Below are 21981 nucleotides of genomic sequence, written 5' to 3' on the forward strand. Positions count from 1 at the left end.
CGGTTCACCTCTCTGCTCCATGTACCTGCTGAGTTCTGTGGTTCAGGTTGTGCAGATTGTTGTGTTAATCCTCAAATCAGTTTTCTCGGTGTGCAGGATCTGCTAAATTCAGCAAACATTCTTGATAGGTCTCTTAAATGTGCAAGGTATTCCACTGGTTCTGGGCTGGATATGAGACAGCAGTTCTCCTGACATACGCCTTCCACTCTAGACTGAATTTTTAATTCAGCTGCCGTAGGGACGGTCTTAAAAGTCATAATCCAGTCTGTGCATTTTCTAGACACTAGCTCAACCCTAGGTTTTGTGTGTGTGTGTGTGCGCGCATGAAAACAGGGAAACTAGCACGTTGGGCCTCTCTGAGTCTTGGTCGTGTCAGCCTGGGAGGCCACTTAATGCCAGAGCTTTCAGATAAATCCCAGGCCAGTGTTAGTGGGATCATGAGCCAGTCCCAGATGGGCTGAATAAGACTAAGTCAGACCCTAAAAAAGTCTTCTCAAAAGCAGGCTAAAACCAAATCAGTTTTGGGGGGCTAGGCATGTAGATCACCAGCTGAATATGTCAAAGATGTCAAATAATTGTCATTTTCCTCATTGCTTCACCAAAGCAGACCTACTGAGTTAGGGCCACAGATTCCTAAATAGTGCTTTCCAGGGAACCACCCCCAGTCAATGAGAAGGCATACAAGATGAAGCCTCATTGCAATTTTTGACCTATATGCCATAAATATTGTCTTGTGTTAGGCTTCTTCTTATGTAATGCAGTCCCAACTATAATTGTGGCTAAGGTCTCCATGAAGAGGACTCTAGAGCTTTCCATTCCCTGATACATAATATATCTGTTAAAGAAATTAGATTTTAATTCAGATTTGATTCTCACCCCCAATAAACCCATACGAAAAGTGTACAAAAAGCATGGAGAAACCCACCTGTCACTTTGATATCCCCTGTGGCTTTGGCAATGTTGTTCTCAATCATACAGGAGTATGTGTTGTTGATCGTGACATTGTAGAGTACGGACACAACCTTCATGGTCACATTCTCAGAGTTCAGCTCAAAGCTGGTATTGGAGACTTCTGAGAAGTTGGCTCCCTGGTCAACTTGGGATGCCCAGACCACTGTAGGCTGGGGGAACCATCGGGGAGCCTCACACCGTAGGCTCTCTGAGCTGGCATTATAGTCCACGTTCACCTCTGGGATGCTGAAGGCTGCAGGATTGAAAGGGGCAGATGTCAAGGTCATACCAATAAAACAATATAGCCTTTGAAGTGCAAGGTCTTAAAAACACAGTCATTTCCACCACCGAAGTGACTCAATACTTCCCCAGTGGGCTGTCTGTGCATGGCCCATTGTATAGTAGTTTCCAGTAAAGATTTACACAACCCTTTGGCCAAGACCTAAGTTTTAGGTATCATTGTTATAACAGATAAATCTCTCCAACTAAGATGAGTTCCAATTTATCCCTTTAAAGATAAAGGATAAAGTTGATCACAAGAAAGTGTATCCCTTAAGGAAATTGGGCATTTTCTCAGGTACCTGTGAAGCCTCTTGGATTTTTTAATGTATTTTTCTGCCTGGAGGATAAAGTTAGGGTGGGGAGGGAGAAGGAGAAGGAAAAAACAAACAGCATTCACCTGTCGCCCACAGAAATTCCATACACAGGCCTTCCCATCATGGTGGTTTGGATTTTCTTGGGTGGAGCCTCTCCAGCCCTGGTGTCCAGGGGTAGAGGCAGGCATTTGTCTTCTTCTAAGATAGTTCTTCTTGGGGAGGTAAATGAACTTGGAAATTAAGACTAGCTTCTTCTAATATTCAGGCAGAAAGATACTTATGGAAAAATGTTAAGTCCTGGACTTTTGACTGTAAAACGCTTATTATGCCAGGATATAATTTATTAAGTTATTTAGCACTTTCCTTCGCCCGGGACTGTGCTGGAACTGAGTGAGTGGTACAAGGAAAGACCTTGCCTTGCCCTTAAAGAGGCTGCCATCTAGCAGGGGAGATGAGACTCATCCCCTCCCAGCAGGCAGGGAATGAGCTCCCGGGAGATGATGTAAGGAACTGAGTGTACATGACAGTGAACCACCATTTATTGAGGGTGTTCTCTGTGCCAGGTACCAAATTCCAGACATTATTTCATTTGATCCTCACAACAGTTACAAGGATATCTATTATCACCATTTTAAAAATAAGCTTTTAAGTTTGGCATAATTTTAGATTTACAGAAACGTTGCCAGGATAGCACAGCGATCTTGTATACACCTCACCCCATTTTCCCTAATGTTAACATCTTAAATAACCGTGGCACATCTGTCAAAATGTGCCAGAGAAACCCATCACTGGTACATAACTGGTACATAACTATTATGTAATTATAATAGAAGCCATCACTGGTACATAACTATTAACTTATCTCCAGACTTTGTTTTCATTTCACCAGTTTTCCCACTAATGTCCTTTTTCTTCCCCAGCATCCCATATTGCATTTGGTCCTCCCGTCCTCTCAGGTTCCTCTGGCCTGTGACAGTATCTCAGTCTCTCCATGTTTTTCCCGATCTTGACAGCTTTGAGTGGTATTGGTCAGATATTTTGTGGGATGCCCCTCTCTTGGAATCTGTCTGATGTTTTTCTCATGATTAGATTGGTGCTATGGGTTTTGGAGAGGAAGACTGTGGGAGGAAGAGTATCCTTCTCATCATGTCACATCAGAAGGCATGCTATCAACATGACTTATCACTGATGAGGTTAACTTTGACCACCCGGCTGAGGCAGGTTTCTCTGGAAGCTGGACTTCCTGAGAAAAACACACACTATGTGTGGTCATGGGGGAGGGAGGAAGTGTTAAGCTCTACCTCCAGGAGTGGGGAGATCTAAATACATTATTTGGAATTCATCTGTAAATGTTGGTGCCGTCTCCCTCATATTTATAGAAGTATGGACTCACATGTTTATTTTATACTTGGAGTTCTAATTTAATACCATGCTGTTTATATGGTTGCTCAGACTGTTCCAGCTTTGCCATTGGAAGGCCTTTCAGTTGGCTCCAGTGTCCCTTTGAGATGACCCTAGGAATCCCCATTTTAAGATGAAGAAACTAAGGCCCAGTCAGGTTGCCTTGCCCAGGTCACTATACTTGTCCAGGTCTGGCTCTAGATCTGTGCCTCAAACAAATATAAACACATGTTATTAAGTGTCCAAGGAAGGCCTGTGCAGGCCAGGAGACCTCGGGATACTTTCTGCCTATCTTGCAAGGCCTTTCTCAAATGCCAAATTCTCCATGGGGGCTTTCCTATCTGTCCCCTCCCTAGGCATTTGGATGTGATCTCTCTCTCTCCCTCTGAATCCCCAAATCACTGTGTATTTCTCTTAAAGCATTTGATACACTTTACCAATTATTATAGTTATTTACCCATTTTTCTTATCTCTGCCCCAGCCCTCAACTCTATATGCTCTATACAAAGAGCTCTTCAAGACGGGGGACAATCATCTAGTTTTCTTAATCATCTTTTTACTCCTCACAGTACATTTCTGAGTTCCTTGTACAGTAATTCACCAAGCTGAGTTGATAAGGAAGGGTGGATTTCACTGGGGGAGGATTAGTGAGTTTATAGGACAATACTGTTTTCCATTAGTTCCTTTTGAAGTCTTCCTAAAGTGGGTTCCACTGCCATAAGCCCCTGGAGGTACTGAATTCAGACTTGGGCTAGGGCCTACTTCTTGTAGAAAAGTCTCAGGGCAGATCACAGGTTTCTCTTGCTAGTAATGACACAGGCTACCATGAAAGAGACCACGTTTATTTTGGCAAGATATTTCAGGGAATATACCTGAAAATCTGGAAAAGACTAGAGTCCAGAACAGAAGATTTTAAGATCTAATATGATAGGGGGCTATTTTTGGAGTTGCTGTGGGTCTTGGACAGCAAGGATGGCTGCTGGCAGAATTCAGACAGTCTTCGCCTTATTGGTCACTCTTGGGCACACATATTCCATCAGCCATCCATGGTCTTTAGCCCCAAATACCTTTGGGCACCTACCTTTGGGCACTTTCTTTCCCTCTTCCCCAAAGTGACTCACCTCCAGTTTTATACTCAAGGTTAGCATTCCCCTTGCCTTTGGAGGTGATGATGTAACACTTATAGGTGCCAGCATCTGTGAGTTGCACGTTTTTCAGCCTCAGAGAGGCATTGCCACCTATCACTTGATCCGCAAACACAGCCGTCCTGCCTCTGAACATGTCATCTTGGTCTGACAGGTCGTCTTTGCCTTCTTTGAACTCATGTACCAAGCCCATAACACCTTCCTTCAGCCACTGTATCACGATATCAGAAAGCTTGATGTCAGGTTCAAAAATGCAGCTCAGGATTCCATCCTCCCCGATGTTCCCAGCGGAGGTGAGAGTAGTGACTCTAATGGAGTGTCTCCCTGCAATTCAGGAAGCAAGGGTCAATGCTGAAGGAAGTCTTGGAATGTCTACAACCAAACCCTTCATTACTGAAGGCCAAACACTTCTGGAATAAATTAGAAATGTAGAAGAACAGGAGAGGCATACAAAAAGAAGACATAAGAATGGAAAGAACAGGGACACAGTAGCCTTGATCTACAGCAGATCTGCTTTTTGGAACAGGCAACCCAAACTTGAGAGGTGACAAGTAGAGAACATACGGAACTTGGAGTTTGAAATGGGAATTCAAGTCCTGGCTTTCTGACTTAATAGCTGTGTGAGCTTGAGTAAATCATGTAACCTCTCTGGGTCTCAGAAAAATGGAGGGAATGATATCTGTCTTCCCCACCTGAAAGGGTTCTTATGAGGATCAAATCAAATGGACGTGAACTTGATTTGCAAACTGCAATGACACACATCAGGTATTGTTACTCTTGGTTAACCAGAAGTGGCACAGAAGTGAGACCTCACATTAACTAAATGTGGCTAGTGATTCTGAAGAATGCTAGATTCTAAAGTGCTGTTACTTTGATCTCCATTTGGATGATGAAGAAACCAAAGCAAAGAGGAGATAAGTGACTTGGTCAAGGTTATAGTGCTAGCTATGGTGTAATGAAGAATGGTACTTAATTTAATTGATTTTTGGCTTAAGATAGATACCACCCTGCCCTCCAAACATACCACCAGTAGAAATATTAATTATGATGCCAGACATATCCACTGCCTCTCCCCCACTTGCCCAGTGGACAGCCTGTGCAATCTGTGAAGGACTGGCCAACTGAATGACTGGGCATGCCTGTAGGGGTGATTTAATTAACCAAATCTTCTTCTTCTTTTTTTAAATATAATTTATTGTCAATTTGGTTTCCATACAACACCCAGTGCTCATTCCAACAGGTGCCCTCCTCAATGCCCATCACCCACTTTCCCCTCTCCCCCACCCCCAACCAACCCTCAGTGTGTTCTCAGTACTTAAGAGTCTCTTATTAACCGAATCTTCTTGAGAGACTCCTTCCGTGGTTGGTTGTGAAGTGAAGGAGGGGGAGGGGCATTTGAGCCCAAGAGGAGAGTGGAGCTGATCCAAAGTGTGGGGGAGAGAACATGCGAGAGAAAGATGAAGAGAATCCTCCACCCCTAGAGCTGTCTTAGATCCTGAGGGGTTCCACGTCTAGTTCCTGTCCCAATCTCTGAGTACCTTTTAAACAAATGCTTTGTTTGTTGTATTAAAACAGTCAGCGCACACCTCTCCTTCTTAGAGCCAAAAAAAGTCCTACTTGATGGGTCCTGAGCATTTCTTGGCTTCCCTGTTGGTATTTCTGCGCTTCATCTTTGCTTCCATCCAATCTAGTTTACATGCATTCATCTTACGGGTAGACCTTAAAATACAGTCTGGACACATCAGTTTTATAATCACTAATCTTCCACGGCTCCCAAAGGCTGTGGAGTAAATAAAGTTCAGACTTACTAGCATGGCCTTCAAAGCTAAATCCTGGTTGGCACATAGTAAGTGCCCCATAGATATTAGTTTTTATCGCTGCCTTTCCAGTCTCATTTCCTAACACATCCTTCCATAGTCTCTACTATTTATGTATATCAAGTGATTTATTGATTTTCTGCTTTCACTGGAAAAAATACACAAGGTATGCATGCTATTTTTCAGATTCAAGAGGTAAATGCTATGAACATAAGGATATCCTTGGCATTTCACCTCTCCTAGCCCATTAGGGATTGGAACTAATTGGCTCGTGGGCTTTATGGAAAGTAGGTGAAGGTACTGGATGGAGGACAGACCCGAAGAAGCTAAGCTCAATGGGTTTATTTAGAAAGAACAGAGTTACTGACAGAAGAACAGTTCTAGGTGAAAAAGAGGCAGGGGAAAAAAAACCTGTGCACAGGCTGGCTTGGGAGGAAGTTGCTCAGACTTTTGAGTGTGGGGGAAGTGAGACCTGGGAGCAGCTGCCATGCACAGTGGCCATTCACGTGGGAGATTTGGGAGAGAAATTATGAAAGACGACTGTACGGAGTTTCAGTGCGTTATATGAATGCAACAGGCCCCATCCCCTGCCTTGGCATTTTCTTGAACGCTGCTTTAAAGATTTAATTTGCTTTTCAATTATTTTTACTTGACAGACTAATATCCAAGACATTCCAGGGTAGTACTGGTTATACCATTATACTATGCATCTTCACACCCCTGTTCATCTCACACCTACAATTTATAGTTCTCCCCTCTCCTTTATCACCAGCTATCCAAATTCTACTTCTATGCAAGGCTGTTCAGATGGCAGCCCTTGCGTGAAGCCCTCTTTTGATCTGCCAAGACAAAATTAATAGATTCTCTACTCTCCCATAATACTTTCCCTTGCCTTTATTATAGCAGCTGTCTCCCTCCACCTTGTGTCTGGTCTGTCCCTGGCACACATTTGTAAGCTTTTCAAGGACGGAGACTGTCTTCATGATATTCGTAAGCCCTATAATGCTCTGATTTTATATGTCAACTTGACTGGGCCATGGGATGCCCAGGCATTTGGTCAGACATTCTGGGGCGTCTGTGAGGATGTTTCTGGATAAGATTAACATTTGATTCAGTAGATGGAGTAAAGCAGGTCACCCCCCGCCCCTTATTTGGGGGGCATCATGCAATCAGTAGAAGGCCTGAATAGAACACAGAGCCTGAGTAAGAGGGAACTCTGACTGCCTGATTGCTTTCAGCTGGTACGTTCGTCTTTTCCTGCCTTTGGGCTAGACCTGAAACACTGTCTTCTTGGATCTTGAGCCTGCCAGTTTTGGGACTGGAACTACATCATTGGCTCTCCAGGTTCTCAAGCCTTTGGACTCAGATTGGAACTCAACCATCTGGGTCTCCAGCTTGATGAAGCAGATCTTGGGATTTTTTAGCCTCCACAATTGTGTGAGCCAATTCTTTCTAAATCTCTCCCTCCCTCTCTCTCATTACACACACACACACACACACACTCCAATTGGTTCTGGATTCTGTTTCTCGGGACAACCCTGACTAATACAAATTTTGGTACTAAGAAGTGAGGTGCTGGTGTAATAGACTAGTAAGCATGTGGAAGGTGCTTTGAAACAGGGTCCTGGGTAGGGGCTGGAAGAATTTTAAGATGCATGTTAGAAATATGGATGTTAAGGGTGATTCTGGTAAGGTCTCAGATGGAAATGAGGAACATGTTATTGGAAACTGGAGGAAAAGTCATCCTGTTATAAAGTGGGAAAGAACTTGGTTAAACTATGTTCTAGTGTTTTGTGGAAAGTTGAATTTATAAGTGATGGAATTTTGAATTTACAAGTAATGGAATTGGGTATATAATTAATTGATTGTATATTTTTAAAGTGATCTCTACACCAAATGTGGGGCTCGAACTCATGACCTTGAGATCAAGAGTCAGATGCTTTACTCACTGAGCCAGCCAGGTGCCCCTAGCTGAGATTTCTAAGCAAAGGTGTGAAGGAGCATTTTGGTTACTCCTGACTGCTTATATAGTAAAATTTAAGAAAGGAAAGAGATGAATTGAAGAAGGAATTGTTAAGTTAAAAAAGAACCATAACTTGAAGATTTGGAAATTTCTCAGCCTATCCATATTGCAAAAAAATGAGAAAGGTTTAATTAGCCACCTCGGCAGAAGCCAGGAATAGAAATGGGGACTACACCAGCAGCAACAGCACCAGCAGGGGACAGAAAAACTAAAGGGGATAGAAAAAATGAGACAAATGAAGGAAGGCTGTCAGATTTCTTAGATCCTGCAGGCCAAGACCATAGAGCTGTAAATATGTGCTATTCTTCCAGAAAAGGGAAAAACAATCTAAAGGTGATGCGCAGAGATCATCGGGTGTGCCTCCTTCCTTTCAAAGGATGAGGGCCATTGTCTGTGTTTCAACCGGCCAGAGGGCCACTACCATTGTAGCCTTAGAGATGGGGCCACCTAAAACCTGGGGAGGACTTTCCAGCCTCCAGAACTGTGAGAAAATAAATTTCTGTTTTTTAAGCCACCCAGTCTATGATATTTTGTTATGGCAGCCTGAACAAAGTAAGACAAGTGCCCAATGCTACATTTCTACAAAGAAAAATAGTGTTTGTTCATTGAATGAATACATGAATGAGCGAATGGAAATAAGTAGAAATCAACGCACTATATGAGATAATGCTACTATCCAAAATGGTTATAGGAATAAGGAATATTCGGCAGGATTACCGCATCTAAATTTTGGGGAAACGTGAGCCAGTGAAAAAGAAGGCAATGAAAATACAGAGATTCTCAATATAATCATGGAGCAAATGTAACTATGTTAGAGCAGGGATAAATTTGATTGTAGTTTATAAAGTGCCATTAAAGTTGAATTGAAAAATTACTTTTCAGAAAAAATACATGATTAACACAGTTTATAGAGAGAATGAAATGGTAATGACATATCTTAGTTTGGTAATTGTGCTACCGAATTAATTTTAATGTGTTGGCCTTGAGCCCAAAGGTAGAGAATTTGCTGAAATATCTCTTAGAGAACTTAATGATTGAAAGTAGGCAAGTGTGGAGTGCCCCAGGGACCCACTGCAGGCTCTAGCCCATTTAAGGTTGCAGTAAAGATGTGGCAGATGGAATGAGCATAATGTCGATTAAATGCTCCCCTCCCTTATCAAATCAAGAGTAGGAATAAAAACCAGGGAGAACTTAAAAAACCATGAGGACCTAGCCATGGCTTTGCACCCAGAAAGCAATCAATAAATGCTTGTTAGCTGAATAAATGATGATTAAAAGTGATTAAAGGAAATTTAATTTGCAAGCAATAGCATACAAATATTGCTTTTCAAAAAAAAGAGAAGAAAATAAAAGAAAGAAAAAGAAAGAAAGAGAGAAAGAAAGAAAGGAAAGAAAGAAAGAAATCTGTATTCAAACTTGCAAGCAAATATTGGCTCAAAGAGCCAATTGTTTTAGGAAACACAATCTGGCCTGGTAGTATTCTCCAGGCCTCTTAACCACCAGTGGCTCTTGTGTGATTTGGTGAGCCGAAGGGTAAAAGGACTCCAGGCGATGGGTTCGAGGTGGTTATCTATTGATAGAGATTTCTGTTAATTGAAACAGGCACAGATTTTAAGAATTTCACTGGCCTCTAAGATTTGAACTTTAAAGTTGGAAAGCCCTGCCACTTACTGAAAATGCATTCTCTAGCCCTTGAGGGCTAATTGCTCTGACAGCTCTGGTTTGCATCAGAGAAGAGTAGCTGTAAAAGAGAAGCAGGCCAAAACCTGAGCAGTTCTGTTTTCACACTGGGTGAGTGCTATTCAATTGCCCTGCCCTGTAGGAGCAGAAATCTCTTGGAAAGTGAGGGTACAGGTGACACAAGGCAAGACTTCTTTACAGAAATTATGAATCTGGAATGTCCAGTGCCACTGGATAAAACCTGGAAAATGAACTTTCTTTTGAAATGACTCAGTAAGACAAGTTCTGTACATTCCAGTAGCATAGACAGCATACTGGGAGCTTTCAGGAATGGTTGCTCGGCATTGGCTGGAAACACCCAGCCACCTGGATGGACACCATAGCATAAGGCTTAAAGGTGGCAACACGTAGGCTTAAGCTGGCACCAATGTGAGTGCCCCTCTTGCCAGAGAGGAAAGCAGGATTGGGGGTAACGGCTGCTTCTGTGAGAAGAAATGAGGAGGGATGCTGGGTCATGCTAGATGAAGGGACAATGTGGGAAGCCACCGTAGAATATGGTGTTTGAGAACGGGTATCAGGCTGTCTGGATTTAAGTCTCATCTCTGCCACTTACTGGATATGTGATCTTGGGCAAGTTTTCTAACTTCTTTATTTCATTTTTTTTTCATCTTTTAAAAATTTTTTAACGTTTACTTATTTTTGAGAGACAGGGACAGAACATGAACAGAGGAGGGGCAGAGAGTGGGAGACACAGAATCCAAAGCAGGCTCCAGGCTCTGAGCTGTCAGCACAGAGCCCGACGTGGGGCTCGACCTCATGAACCGCGAGATCGTGACCTGAGTCAAGGTTGGACGCTTAACCGACTGAGCCACCCAGGCACCCCTAAAATTAAGATGTTAATGATAGTAGCTCCCTCAGACAGTCCCTGAAAGGTCTAAAGGATACAGCGCAGGCAAAGAGCTTAACATAGCACCTGACTTGCCACATGTTAAATCTTAATGCTTTCGATAACCATTATTAACTAGAATCATTTGGAAAGATTGCAGATCAGAGCACCAGGAGGACAGGGAGACTTTACTAAGTGCTTCAGTTATAGTGACTCCTTTTAAGCCTGGTAAGAACCAGGAAAGATAAGAATTACCATTATGCCCTTCTTATGACTGAGGATAAAGAGGCTCCATGGGATTAAATGGCTGGCCGAAGCTCTGTCTAGCATGTAGTGGAGCCAGGATCAAACACAATCTTGTCTGGAACTAACCCTGTGCTCTTTCTACCACATTTGGCTTATATCCATGACCAGCTTGAGACACACAGAGAGCCTATCCAGTAAGATGGTATCTTTACCTTACGTAAAATTAAAAACGATTGAAAACCATGAAACGAAAGTAAGAAAGGCCAACAACTGTTTCTCAGATGACTACAATTAAAAAATATCTATATTTCTATATCTATATCTAGATATCTAGATAGGTTATCTAGACCTAGATCTAGATATATAGATCTGTATGCCTCTCAAATACTTTGCAGACAATTTGTTCAGTCTCCTGTTTCGGTGCCATGAGCACATGCCTGGTTGGCTTAGCCAGTGTCCAAAGATGGAGTATTTATTATGAGACTGTGTCCTGTGGCTTCCTGCCCTGGCCTAACTTCAGAGGAGGTGTCCAGCCCTGGCATGGCCAGGAAATTGCGGAAGTTTTAAGAAGTGCCATATAAATGCATTAACAACAACAATTTATTATTAATAGCACTGACACTATCAATCTAAATAACAGTGACAGCCATTTATTACACTCATGTGCCAGGTACTTCGCAAACACTTTTCTCATTGAATTCCCACAACGGCTCTTTTATCAGCAAGGAAACCATTTCTGGAAAGTTAAGTTATATCCCCAAAGACATACAGTCAGTGTCAGACCTGAGATGAGAACGACTCTGTCTGATCCCTCAACTCTTCCCTTACCCAGAGCTGTTCCAAGTCATCCAGTGAGTGAGTGACAGTGTGAGGACTGGGCTGCAGAGGGTCAGGGACCTTTCCACGGCGTCCGCCCCCACCCCCCGCCCCCGTCTCGAAGGGCCATCCACAAAGGCTGTCCTATAACCAGGGATTAGTGGGAGCCTCTCAACCTCTCTTCCAAATAATTCACCTCACGTGCATTTTATGTGTTCTGGGGTCCACTCTTCAGGAGTGGGGTGGCGATGAGGAGCTGGCATATGTGACCTCAGGAGAGTGTTGGAGAGGTGGAATTGTTTTCTGTATTTAGGAATATCTCTATGTCTGAGCTGCGGTCTCAGGAATGATGCCTGCAAGGCACACCAGAAAACACTCTTCCCTGCCACAACTCTGTACGAAAGTCATTATCTGTACCGGGGAGGTAGGGAAGAGTGTGGGTTCCGGAAGAAAATTACCAGGGCCTGAAACACAACTGTGCCATTTGCTAGCTGCGTGCAACCTTGGGTGGGTAGTTATTGGGAGGGAGGAATAATACTTGTCTCCTCTTTGTTGTGAATAGTAAATTGGATAATGTATGCAAAGTTATTTATTGCAGTGAGGTGCACATAGGAAAGATTCAAAAGATATTGCCATCATCATCACCATCACCTACGTAATGCCATTTCCTTAATTTCACTGCCTTGTGTATGAAGCCAGCTAACATTTTGTTAAAGTGGATTTATTTATTTTGAGAGACAGAGCGGGGGGGAGAGGGGAAGAGAGAGAGGAAGAGAGAGAATCCTAAGCAGGCTCCATACTGTCAGCGTGGAGCCCAACGTGAGGCCCAAACTTGTGAACCGTGAGATCATGACCTGAGCCAAAATCAAGAATCGGGCACTAACTGACTGAGCCGGGCACACCAAGCCAGCTAACATTTTATTGAATTTATCTAAAGTGTGATAATATGATGCTCTTGGGTAAGGGTTATGGGCGTTTTAATAAAGGCAACTGAGAAAAATCCAACTAAAGAGTGTTAAATTCATAAACAGCCTATTGTATTCAAAATGACCAGCTTTAACCCCATGAAATAGGACGGAGGCAGAACACCTCTTTATTGGCAGTAGGGTTTTAATATTACTGGTGGGATATTGCTGGACTGGGTAGACTAGCTTTTATCCATGTATTTGCTTCTCCAAGCACCCATCCACTTGTCCGTTCAAAAAAGCACTTAGGGAGTACCCTCTGAGCATCCTCTTCAGGGGACGGAGCTAAGTACTGAGGTCGCTGTAGTCATACAATAGGAAAAGTGTGAGTGGCAAAATGTTGACTGTCACAGGGAAGCTGTGGCAATGTGAAAATTCTTGCTAGGGTGGTCAAGTAAAAGATAATTCCATAAGGGGTGTCATGCTAAGCCGTTTAGCCCTAAGCCCAAAAAAGTTTCGTCACCAAGATTTAGAGTGCAGGACAAACACTAGAGTTGTTGTTGTTTTTTTTGTTGTTTTTAAGGCAGTGTATTTTTTATTTTATTTTATTTTTAGAGAGAGAGAGTGTGCGAGCAGGGAAGAGGGACAGAGAGAGGCGGGGGGAGGGAGAGAGAATCTCAAGCAGGCTCCTTGCACAGCGTGGAGCTTGATGAAGGGCTGAAGCCCATGACCATGGGAACATGACCTGAGCCAAAATCAAGAGTTAGACGCTCAACTGACTGAGCCACCCAGGCGCCTAGGGTTTTAATTCAAGGAGGTGTATAAGATCCAGAATGGGTAAATTATAACTAAGGAAGAGCTAATTAAGCATTAGTGAAGAAGTTACCAAAATGTATATACTGATATCTTTAAAAGTTAGTTCAAAATATTCACTTTATCAGTCAATATTTTATTTCCCAATGTATATACACACATATTTTATAATACATATTTGTAATATGTGTGTATATATGAATATATTTAAGTTTTTTTAATGTTTATTTTTGAGAGACAGAGAGACAGAGACAGAGACAGAGTGCAAGTGGGGGAAACACAGAGAGAGGGGGAGACACAGAATCCGAAGCAGGCTCCAGGCTGTGAGCTGTCAGCACAGAGCCTGATGCAGGACTTGAGCCCATGAACCACAAGATCATGACCTGAGCCAAAGTCGGATGCTTAACTGACTGAGCCATCTAGGCGCCCCTATGTGAGTGTGTTAAAGTACAACACATATACATAAAAATGTACACATCGTAACTGTGCAGTCTGCAGAATTATCACATTTTCATTTCCACGTAACCACCACCCATACCAAGAACTAGAACTTGACTATCCCACAGAAGTCCCCTCATGCTGCCTCCTAAAGGCTACCCCCTCAACTCTTCCCAGGGTAGTAACCACTATTCTCCTTTCTAATAGAGATTCATTTGCCTGTTTATGAACTATATATACGTGGAATTATATAGAACGTACTGTTTTGTGTCTGCTTCTGTCACTCAACATTATGATGCTCATATGAACATGCACTCAGTCTCCTCAGTCACCAGGAAATAGAAATTAAAACCACAAAAGGATTCTACAGTATCTAGGGTTGGTGAGGACATGAAACACTGGATCTCTCATACACTTCTGGTGAAGAGTAAATTGGTAAACATTTTGGAAAGCTGAATGATAGTATCTCCTAAAAGCTATTAATTGGCTTTCTTTTTTAAAAAATGTTAATTTATTTATTTTGAGAGAGAGTGAGTGGGGCAGAGGCAGAGAGAAAGAGAGAGGGAATCCCAAGCATACTTGGCATTGTCAGTGGGAAGCCTGACACAGGCCTGGATCTCACAAACCGTGAGATCATGACCTGAGCCAACATCAAAAGTCAGATGCTTAACCGACTGAGTCACAGGTGGCCATGTTGGCTTTCCTGGACATACTCTTTTGAGAAGTGTTTATTTTAAGATACTAGAAAAAAGAATGAAAAGACAGCAAAACAAAGCAGAAAGGGGGACATTAATAAAGATAAAAGCCAAAACTAATTAAATAGGAAAACAATCAGAGACAAACCTAAACGTGGCTCTTTCAAAACTACTGTCGAGCTAGTAATGCCCTGTAAACCTGCTTTAAGATGAGAGAAGGAGAGAGAGATACACACAGACTGATGGACAGATAAAATGCCCAAGATCAGGACTAGGTAGAGAGAGAACATAAAAAGAAAATGAATTATAAAAGAATATTAGAATAAAACAGGCTAGTACACTCAGAAACAGATCCATACACATTTAGATACTCGATTTATGATAAAAATAGCACTTGGTGAGATGTGGGGGAAGGACAGTATTTTTGACAAATGGTGCGAGATCACCTGGAGAGCCACACGGAACATATGAATCTTGACCACTCTCTTGCACCACACACAAAATTAATTCTGAATGGTTAATAGATATAAATGAGAAAGGTAAAATAAGAAAGCTTCTAGAAGATAACTTAGGGAAAAAATCTTCATGACCTTGGGATAGGCAAATATTTTTTTAACCAAACAGGCTACAGAAAGCCCCAGTATAAAGGAAAAGATGGATAAAATGGACTAGGTTAAAATTAAGAGCTTTTGCTCGCATTGAAAGACATCATTAAGAGAGGGAAAAAGCAAGCCATAGAGTAGAAGAGATTTTGCAATGCATATAACCAAATTGCATCCAAAATATATAAAGGATTTCTACAAATCAAAAAGAAAAAGGCAGATAATCCAATCAAAATGGATGAAAGACAAAATACCTTTTTTTTTTTTAAGTTTTTAGTTTTTTTAAGTAATCTGTACACCCAGCATGGGGCTCAGACTTACATCCCCAACATCAAGAGTATCCTGCTCTACTGACTGAGCCAACCAGGCACCCTAAAATACCTATTTTTTCTCTTAAAATATTTTTGTAATGCTTGTTAATTTTGAGAGAGAGACAGAGACAGAGACAGAGTGTGAGCGGGGGAGGGGCAGAGAGAGAGGGAGACAGAGAATCTGAAGCAGGCTCCAGGCTCCGAGCTGTCAGCACAGAGCTCAACGCGGGGCTCGAACCCACAGAGCCCGAGATCACGACCTGAGCCAGAGTTGGACGCTTAACTGACTGAACCACCCAGGCGCCCCCCAAAATACCTATTTTCGATCAAGGAAGTGGGGAAAGGTGCTAATGCCTTTTCTAGGCAAACACATGTACCAGCTACCATTTTCTTCACTTAAGCCACAACCCCTGTTTGGTGGCAGCACATCCCCACCAGAGGAGAGTGACAGAGACAACAGGCAGCTGGGACTATAGAAACTGAAGTTATAAAGCGACAGCCCTGGCCCCAGACTAAGTTAAAATAGAAATGTTGGCCTGAGTCAGGCAGCTTAAGGGAAATGGAGCAAACAGTTTGCCTCAGAGAAGACAGCTGTGGCCTAACTCATTCAATGTTTTAATTAAAGTGGCATCCATAATAGACGCTTCCAAGTCACCGTCCACACAGAAGAGGGGAGAGAAGACTATTCCTGCAACTGACATCAGCTGCGTTCGGAATCTCACCATCCACGCACAGTGGCGTCAGGTTCCTGCACAAACAGCAGTCACAACCTGTCTTCCCGCTACCTAGGACCCCTGTGCACAAGGACCTGATATTCTTTAACACTTCAGCAACGTTTCACTGCAAAGGAACCACCCACCCGGGCCAACCATTGCTAGAATGGCTCGCCGTAGCCCTTTACCTGTGACGCCAGATACCTTCAGCGCTGACTGGTAGGTAGAATACCCTGGTACACATCCCGTTTGGCTCTCGCAACTACCTGGGGACCTGGGCATTAATTCCCCCATCCTTCGAATGAGGCAACTGAGGCCCGGGGAGTTAAATGACTAATTCGGAGAGAGCGGAGTCCATAAGTAGAAGAAGCAGTGCTCTGCTCTGAGGTTTTCTGGGTCCAAGCCCTGCGCTCTTCCCATTCGACTGTGCTGAGTAATCGGGCACCTAGTGGTAAGGGGTGAATGGATCACGATAACGCAAGAAATCACATACCTGAGATACCAAAACCGATGATAAGTGCAATGGCTCCAGCCAAAACAATGATGATGCTAATAATGCTATGGAGAGATAGAGAAACAGGAAATTACTCTTCAGTTCACTTGACATGCTGCTTTGTGACCCGGGTTCATGTGTGTCATTTGTCAGAGGTGCCACAGAAAGCATCTCAACTTTCTTCTTCATCGTAAGCCCCTTCCTAGGAATAGGAGCCTTTGGAAGGGGTCTCAACAATTCCATCCCCATGTCCCTGGGGGCGCCGGGAGTCATGAAAGCGGTGACTTTGTGTATCATCTTACTGTCCTATTTCCAGATCAGGAAAGACCACATAAAAGATCGTTGGGACAAAACTGAGGGCATCTCTGTGGTGTTGGGTGCAACCTGTGGGGGGACTGGTTCCATACTCAGCCCACACTGAGCATTAATGCCCAGCATTGATCTATCTGCCTTGTCTCCTTCCATAGACTTTAAACAATTTTTTTAATGTTTATTCATTTTTTAGACACAGAGACTGAATGCAAGCAGAGGAGGGGCAGAGAGAGAGAGAGAGGGAGACACAGAATCCAAAGCAGGCTCCAGGCTCTGAGCTGTCAGCACAGAGCCTAACGTGGAGCTCGAACCTGTGAACCATGAGATCATGACCCGAGGCAAAGTTGGACGGTTTTCAGACTGAGCCACCCAGGCGCCCCACCCTCCATAGACTTTAAACTCCACGAAAGACAATGGTCATATCTTCCCTTGTACTCACCCATCCTTAGTCCACTGCACCCTGAAGATCCTCAATGGGAGTTTGTTTCCTCTTATTAAAAAAAGTACTACATATTTCTTACAGAAACTTTAGAAAATACAAATGTATTTTTTTTTTAATAGAACAATAAAATGACCTGCAATTCCGTCATCCAGACACAACCATTGTTAACTTCTTGAAATGTATCCTGCAGGGGCGCCTGGGGGGCTCAGCGTCCCACTTTGGCTCAGGTTATGATCTCACGGTTCGTGGGTTCGGGCCCCGTGTCGGGCTCTGTGCTGACAGCTCAGAGCCTGGAGCCTGCTTCAGATCCTGTGTCTCCCTTTCTCTGCTCTTCCCCCATTCATGCTCGCTCGCTCTCGCTCTCTCTCTCAAAAATAAATAAACATTAAAAAAAATGTATCCTGCCAGTTTTCAATGAACAAATTAACAAATGACACTTGGGGGAAAAGTAAGGCAGTACTGTTTACAAGTGCAGGGCGCTAGAATAACTTGGCAGACATGTTGTTCTAGGCACCATCCATGGATTATATCATTTATCTCTTCAATAACCTTATGAGGTAAACAAATGTATTATCCCCATTTTATAGATGAGGAAATGACACAGGGAGATTCAGCATCTTCCTGAAATTCACCTTGTCGCTAAGAGGCAGAGCTGGGATTAGAATCTATCTCTGGAAGCTGCACTCATCTACTTCCTACGCTGCCTCCCAAGAGGAGGGGGGTTCACACATGGGGCACGGCCATCCGCTCTCCGGGTGGACCCATGCCCCTGGAGGGCTACCAGCTCTTGCTGTCGAGAGTGACACGGGCAGAGAAGAAGGCCCAGGTCGGAGCCGGCGTGTTGGCAAAGCGGTTCCTGGGAAGCTCGCCCATCGCTGCCTGCCCTTGTGCATAAGTCATCAGGCAGGCGTCCTCGGGCACGCGGTCTCACTGCTGGCAAGCCGCACGCTCCCCACGCCCACACCAATGTTGCTCAACAACAGGACAAAAGAAAGGCACAGGGAGGCAAAGAATGGTGCCACAGAGAGAAAAGGGAGGCGCAGGGCATTCTGCTCTCCGCCCTGAATACGCGCATTGTGCCTGGCTCTCCCCTTGCTCAGGGCCGGACCCACCGCAAGAAACAACAGACGTACAAGAAACAATGTGAGCGAACAGTTTCCCCGGAGGTCAAGCCCTCACGAGGTGCGGCTGTGGGGGCAGCAACCGAATAAAGCAAAATGATGCTTTTAACAACAGGGTATCTGCCATTGATTCTAAGAGGAGACCACATTTGACCACTTTGCTCTCTCTACACCCTCGGTTCTGACCGCTCGAAGGGTGTGAGAACAGCCACTCGCACCCAGCAGGCGGCACTGCCTGGCTGTCTCTGACTACTGAGCCAGGGAGCCACCTGGCATTTGTGGCTCAGGGTTTCACTTACCGTGGGGAAATTACTTCATCTCTCTGAGACTCGGTTTCTTTTTCCTTAAAATGGGCACAGGAGCCATCCCTGCTTTGCCAGCTGGAAGGGTGTTACAGGGTGAAGTGCGTCCACCCCTCCAGATTTATATTTTGAAGTCCAAACCCTGAGTACTTCAGAATGTGACTTTAGTTGGAAATAAGGTCATGGCAAAAGGAATTTGTTAGACGAGGTCATGCCAGAGTAGCGTGGGCCCCCAGTCCAGTGTGACTGGTGTCCTTATGACAAGGGGACATTTAGACACAGACATGCACACACACTTAGGGAACACACTACTTTAAGATGAAAGCAGAGACCTACAAGCCAAGGAACATCAAAGATTGCCCAGAAACCACCAGAAGCTGGCGGGGAGGCCTGGAGAAGATTCTCCCTCACCCTCCAAAGGAATCAAGCCTGTCCCACAAGTGGTTTGCTAGTCTCCCGAGCTGTGAGAGAGCACCTTTCTGTTGTTTAAGCCACAGGTCAGTGGTTCCTTGTTACAGCAGACTGAGAAGACCCATCTAAGAGGGTTGTTTTAAGATCAAATTAGATAGTGGATGTGGCATGATCCATGAAAGGCTGTGTATATATATTTTACCATAAAAACGTTTACCTGAAGCTATTTGCTGTAAGTTTGTTATTAAAAGCTGACTTACACCTGGGAACAGTCCAACTGGTAATCCTAACAATATTAGAGTATTTTGATACATCAGAAATACCGTGTACCAGGCATGTGCGAGGGCTCAACGAGCTCCTTTGAGTTATCAGGTCCTGTTGAGTATCCGTTTCATTTCTCTCCTAGTCTCTTCATTTCTGTCTTCAGGGCCCCTGGTCACCACCGTGTGTCACTAGCATTTTTACAAGGCTCTCCCAACAGTCTTCCCTGTTTCCAGTCTGGCCCCTCCTGCCCATTCTTCATACCGCCCCCATCAGTGTGACTTCAGAGTTTCTGTATGAGAGTGACTGAGGTGGGAGCCTCAGCGATCACGGGGAGAGTATGAAGACAAGGTCCCAAGCATGGCTTCTGGACCGAGCCCTGCTTGATTCGAGCCACAGCATCACCGCTTATAGTCATGTGATTTCCAGCTTCCATTCCTTCTTGTTAGGATTAAATGAGCTGGGGGCGCCTGGGTGGCTCAGTCGGTTAAGTGTCCGACTTCCGCTCAGGTCATGATCTCGCAGTTCACGGGTTCAGTCCCCACGTCAGGCTCTGTGCCGACAGCTCAGAGCCTGGAGCCTGCTTCAGATTCTGTCTCCCTCTCTCTGTGCCCCTCACCCACTCACACTATCTCTCTCTCTCAAAAATAAACATTAAACAAATTTTTTTTTTTTAAAGATTAAACGAGTTAACACAGTGTTAACACAAGTTGAGTGATTTTAAAAACCATGTAGCATAATGCCAGGCACATGGGAAGCTTCCATAAGTATGAATTCTTATTTTTCTGCTGTGGTTATATAACAAACTCATGTTTTTAAGTTGGAATATATGTTTCCTTGGGGGTGCTGATGGAAGTTGGTGTGGGGATTGGCCCTTCGTTCAGCGACTGAGCTCTTTGTAAGAATGATTAGCGAACTGTAATATAGTCATAACAGTCCTCTGCTGAAAACTTTGAGTGCCTTTCCATTTCCCTCATGATAAAAATTCACCCTTGGATGTGGCCATGTGGCCTTCGAAAGGGGGTATCTTGCCTTCTCTCCTGCCTCTGCCTCTCCCCACGCTCCCCCTGGGTTCCTGCCCTCCAGCCACACTGAAGCATCATAGATACCCCTGCCTCAAGCCATCACATGTGCTTTCCCCTACCCTCTCTGAAGAAAAGCAAAGACACAGAACAGACACCTGCACACTCACCGGCAGGGATGGGACAGTGGAGGTCGCGTGTGTCAGTCAAAGCGGCTGAGCCCATCTCCATCACCAGCAGACCCGCATGTTTCCCTAATCGTGGAAGCTGAACCCTGCTGTCTGTCAGCAATCTCCCTAAGCAGGAATCCCCTTGAGGTTTGTGCCGAGCTGCTGTTCCCTTGGGAAATAGCTCAACTCTAGCGTCTTGGAAAGAGAGGCAGGAACTCTCGGAGCTGCCAGATTAAATAATTCCTGTCTGCTGCTTATTAATTTTTTTTTAAGTTGAAGAAAATATTCACATAAGGTGTTCTTACGTTGCTTTTTGGCTTTTACTTTGCCGGAATGATTTCCAATAACGACGCTGTGGGAAATTTTTATTGCAAAACTGTCTTTTCACCACTGCGTTGGAATTCACGGCGCACATTTAAATAGATCCTCCTTACAAAAGGACCCACATGAAAATCAGTGCTTTTGGAGGATCGGCTCATTTAGAAAGATTTATTGAGTGTCGAGAGTGTGAAATGCATTGCTGGGCAATATGGAGGAAATGTAGAGATGGGGTGCCTGCCCTCAAGGAGCATATAGTGTAACAAGGCAAAACACACACACACACGCACATGCAACATACACAGACATGCACACACACGCACACATGCATGCTGTAATAACACAAGACACATAGTCAGGGCTTCAGTACAAAGACCAACAAATTCTCGCAGGAATTCTAGGGCATAGGAAGTATTTACATCAGAGAGAAATAGGAAGAATCCAAGTGTGTTTCCACGAAGTGTGTTTCCATGAACCAATTTCAAGGAAAGTACAAAGGAAGGTTTTCTGGAGAAATGCATTTAGCCAATTCATGCTGCAACGTACTCTCTCTCCAAGGCAGCAACCCAAAGCAACAGAAAGACCACGTAGGCAGGGACGGGGTCAGGACCCCACTCAGTGCTCTGGACTTGGAGAAGGGGGCTTTGAGGTGCTGCAGGACTCAGAGTCTTCCAGGGGAGGGGCTTAGATTCTGCCAAACACATCCATGCTACCCAGGGATGGCCCTGTTCAACTCCCTCACACGACTTTGTCTCCACTGCTGCTGCCTTGAAAGAAATGAGGCATTTCTGGGAAGACATGATCCGTGCATCCCTGCAAAACCACACACTGTACAAAATCACACACTAAACGTGGCAGTGCTTATGGAGAAAAACAGGGTAGAGGGCTGACCGCTCAAAACCTGTGTGACCTTGTAATTGGTCTACCAACAGGAATAATGTTCTCTGGAGAGAACTCTGGCAGCCAAAGTGGGCAGCTCAGTAGGGCCAGAATCTGTTTCCGGGCATTATTCAAACTGCACAGACACAGTTGTGCTGACTGAGGGTGCTGCAAGCCAGGGGGGTCTTCTGGGAAGGTGGGGACGTGGGGAG

The 21981-nt window shown here is 44.2% G+C and overlaps 1 protein-coding gene and 1 long non-coding RNA gene across 2 annotated transcripts in view; one reads left to right on the forward strand and one right to left on the reverse strand.

Moving 5' to 3' along the window:
• Positions 1-18464, forward strand: part of LOC122228531 — a 52313-nt gene extending 33849 nt beyond the window's left edge. Inside the window, exons 6-7 of the long non-coding RNA XR_006206649.1 lie at positions 15951-16257; positions 17873-18464. This is a non-coding gene — a long non-coding RNA (uncharacterized LOC122228531). The remainder of the gene's footprint in view (positions 1-15950; positions 16258-17872) is intronic.
• Positions 1-21981, reverse strand: part of VTCN1 (V-set domain containing T cell activation inhibitor 1) — a 61759-nt gene that overhangs the window by 11801 nt on the left and 27977 nt on the right. Inside the window, exons 2-4 of the mRNA XM_042953596.1 lie at positions 16532-16596; positions 4070-4417; positions 926-1204 (exon numbers count right to left, since the gene is read on the reverse strand). Coding sequence (XP_042809530.1) covers positions 926-1204; positions 4070-4417; positions 16532-16596 — 692 coding nt within the window. The remainder of the gene's footprint in view (positions 1-925; positions 1205-4069; positions 4418-16531; positions 16597-21981) is intronic.

The sequence above is a fragment of the Panthera leo genome, chromosome C1, assembly GCF_018350215.1.
Source record: "Panthera leo isolate Ple1 chromosome C1, P.leo_Ple1_pat1.1, whole genome shotgun sequence".
Classification (NCBI taxonomy): domain Eukaryota; kingdom Metazoa; phylum Chordata; class Mammalia; order Carnivora; family Felidae; genus Panthera; species Panthera leo.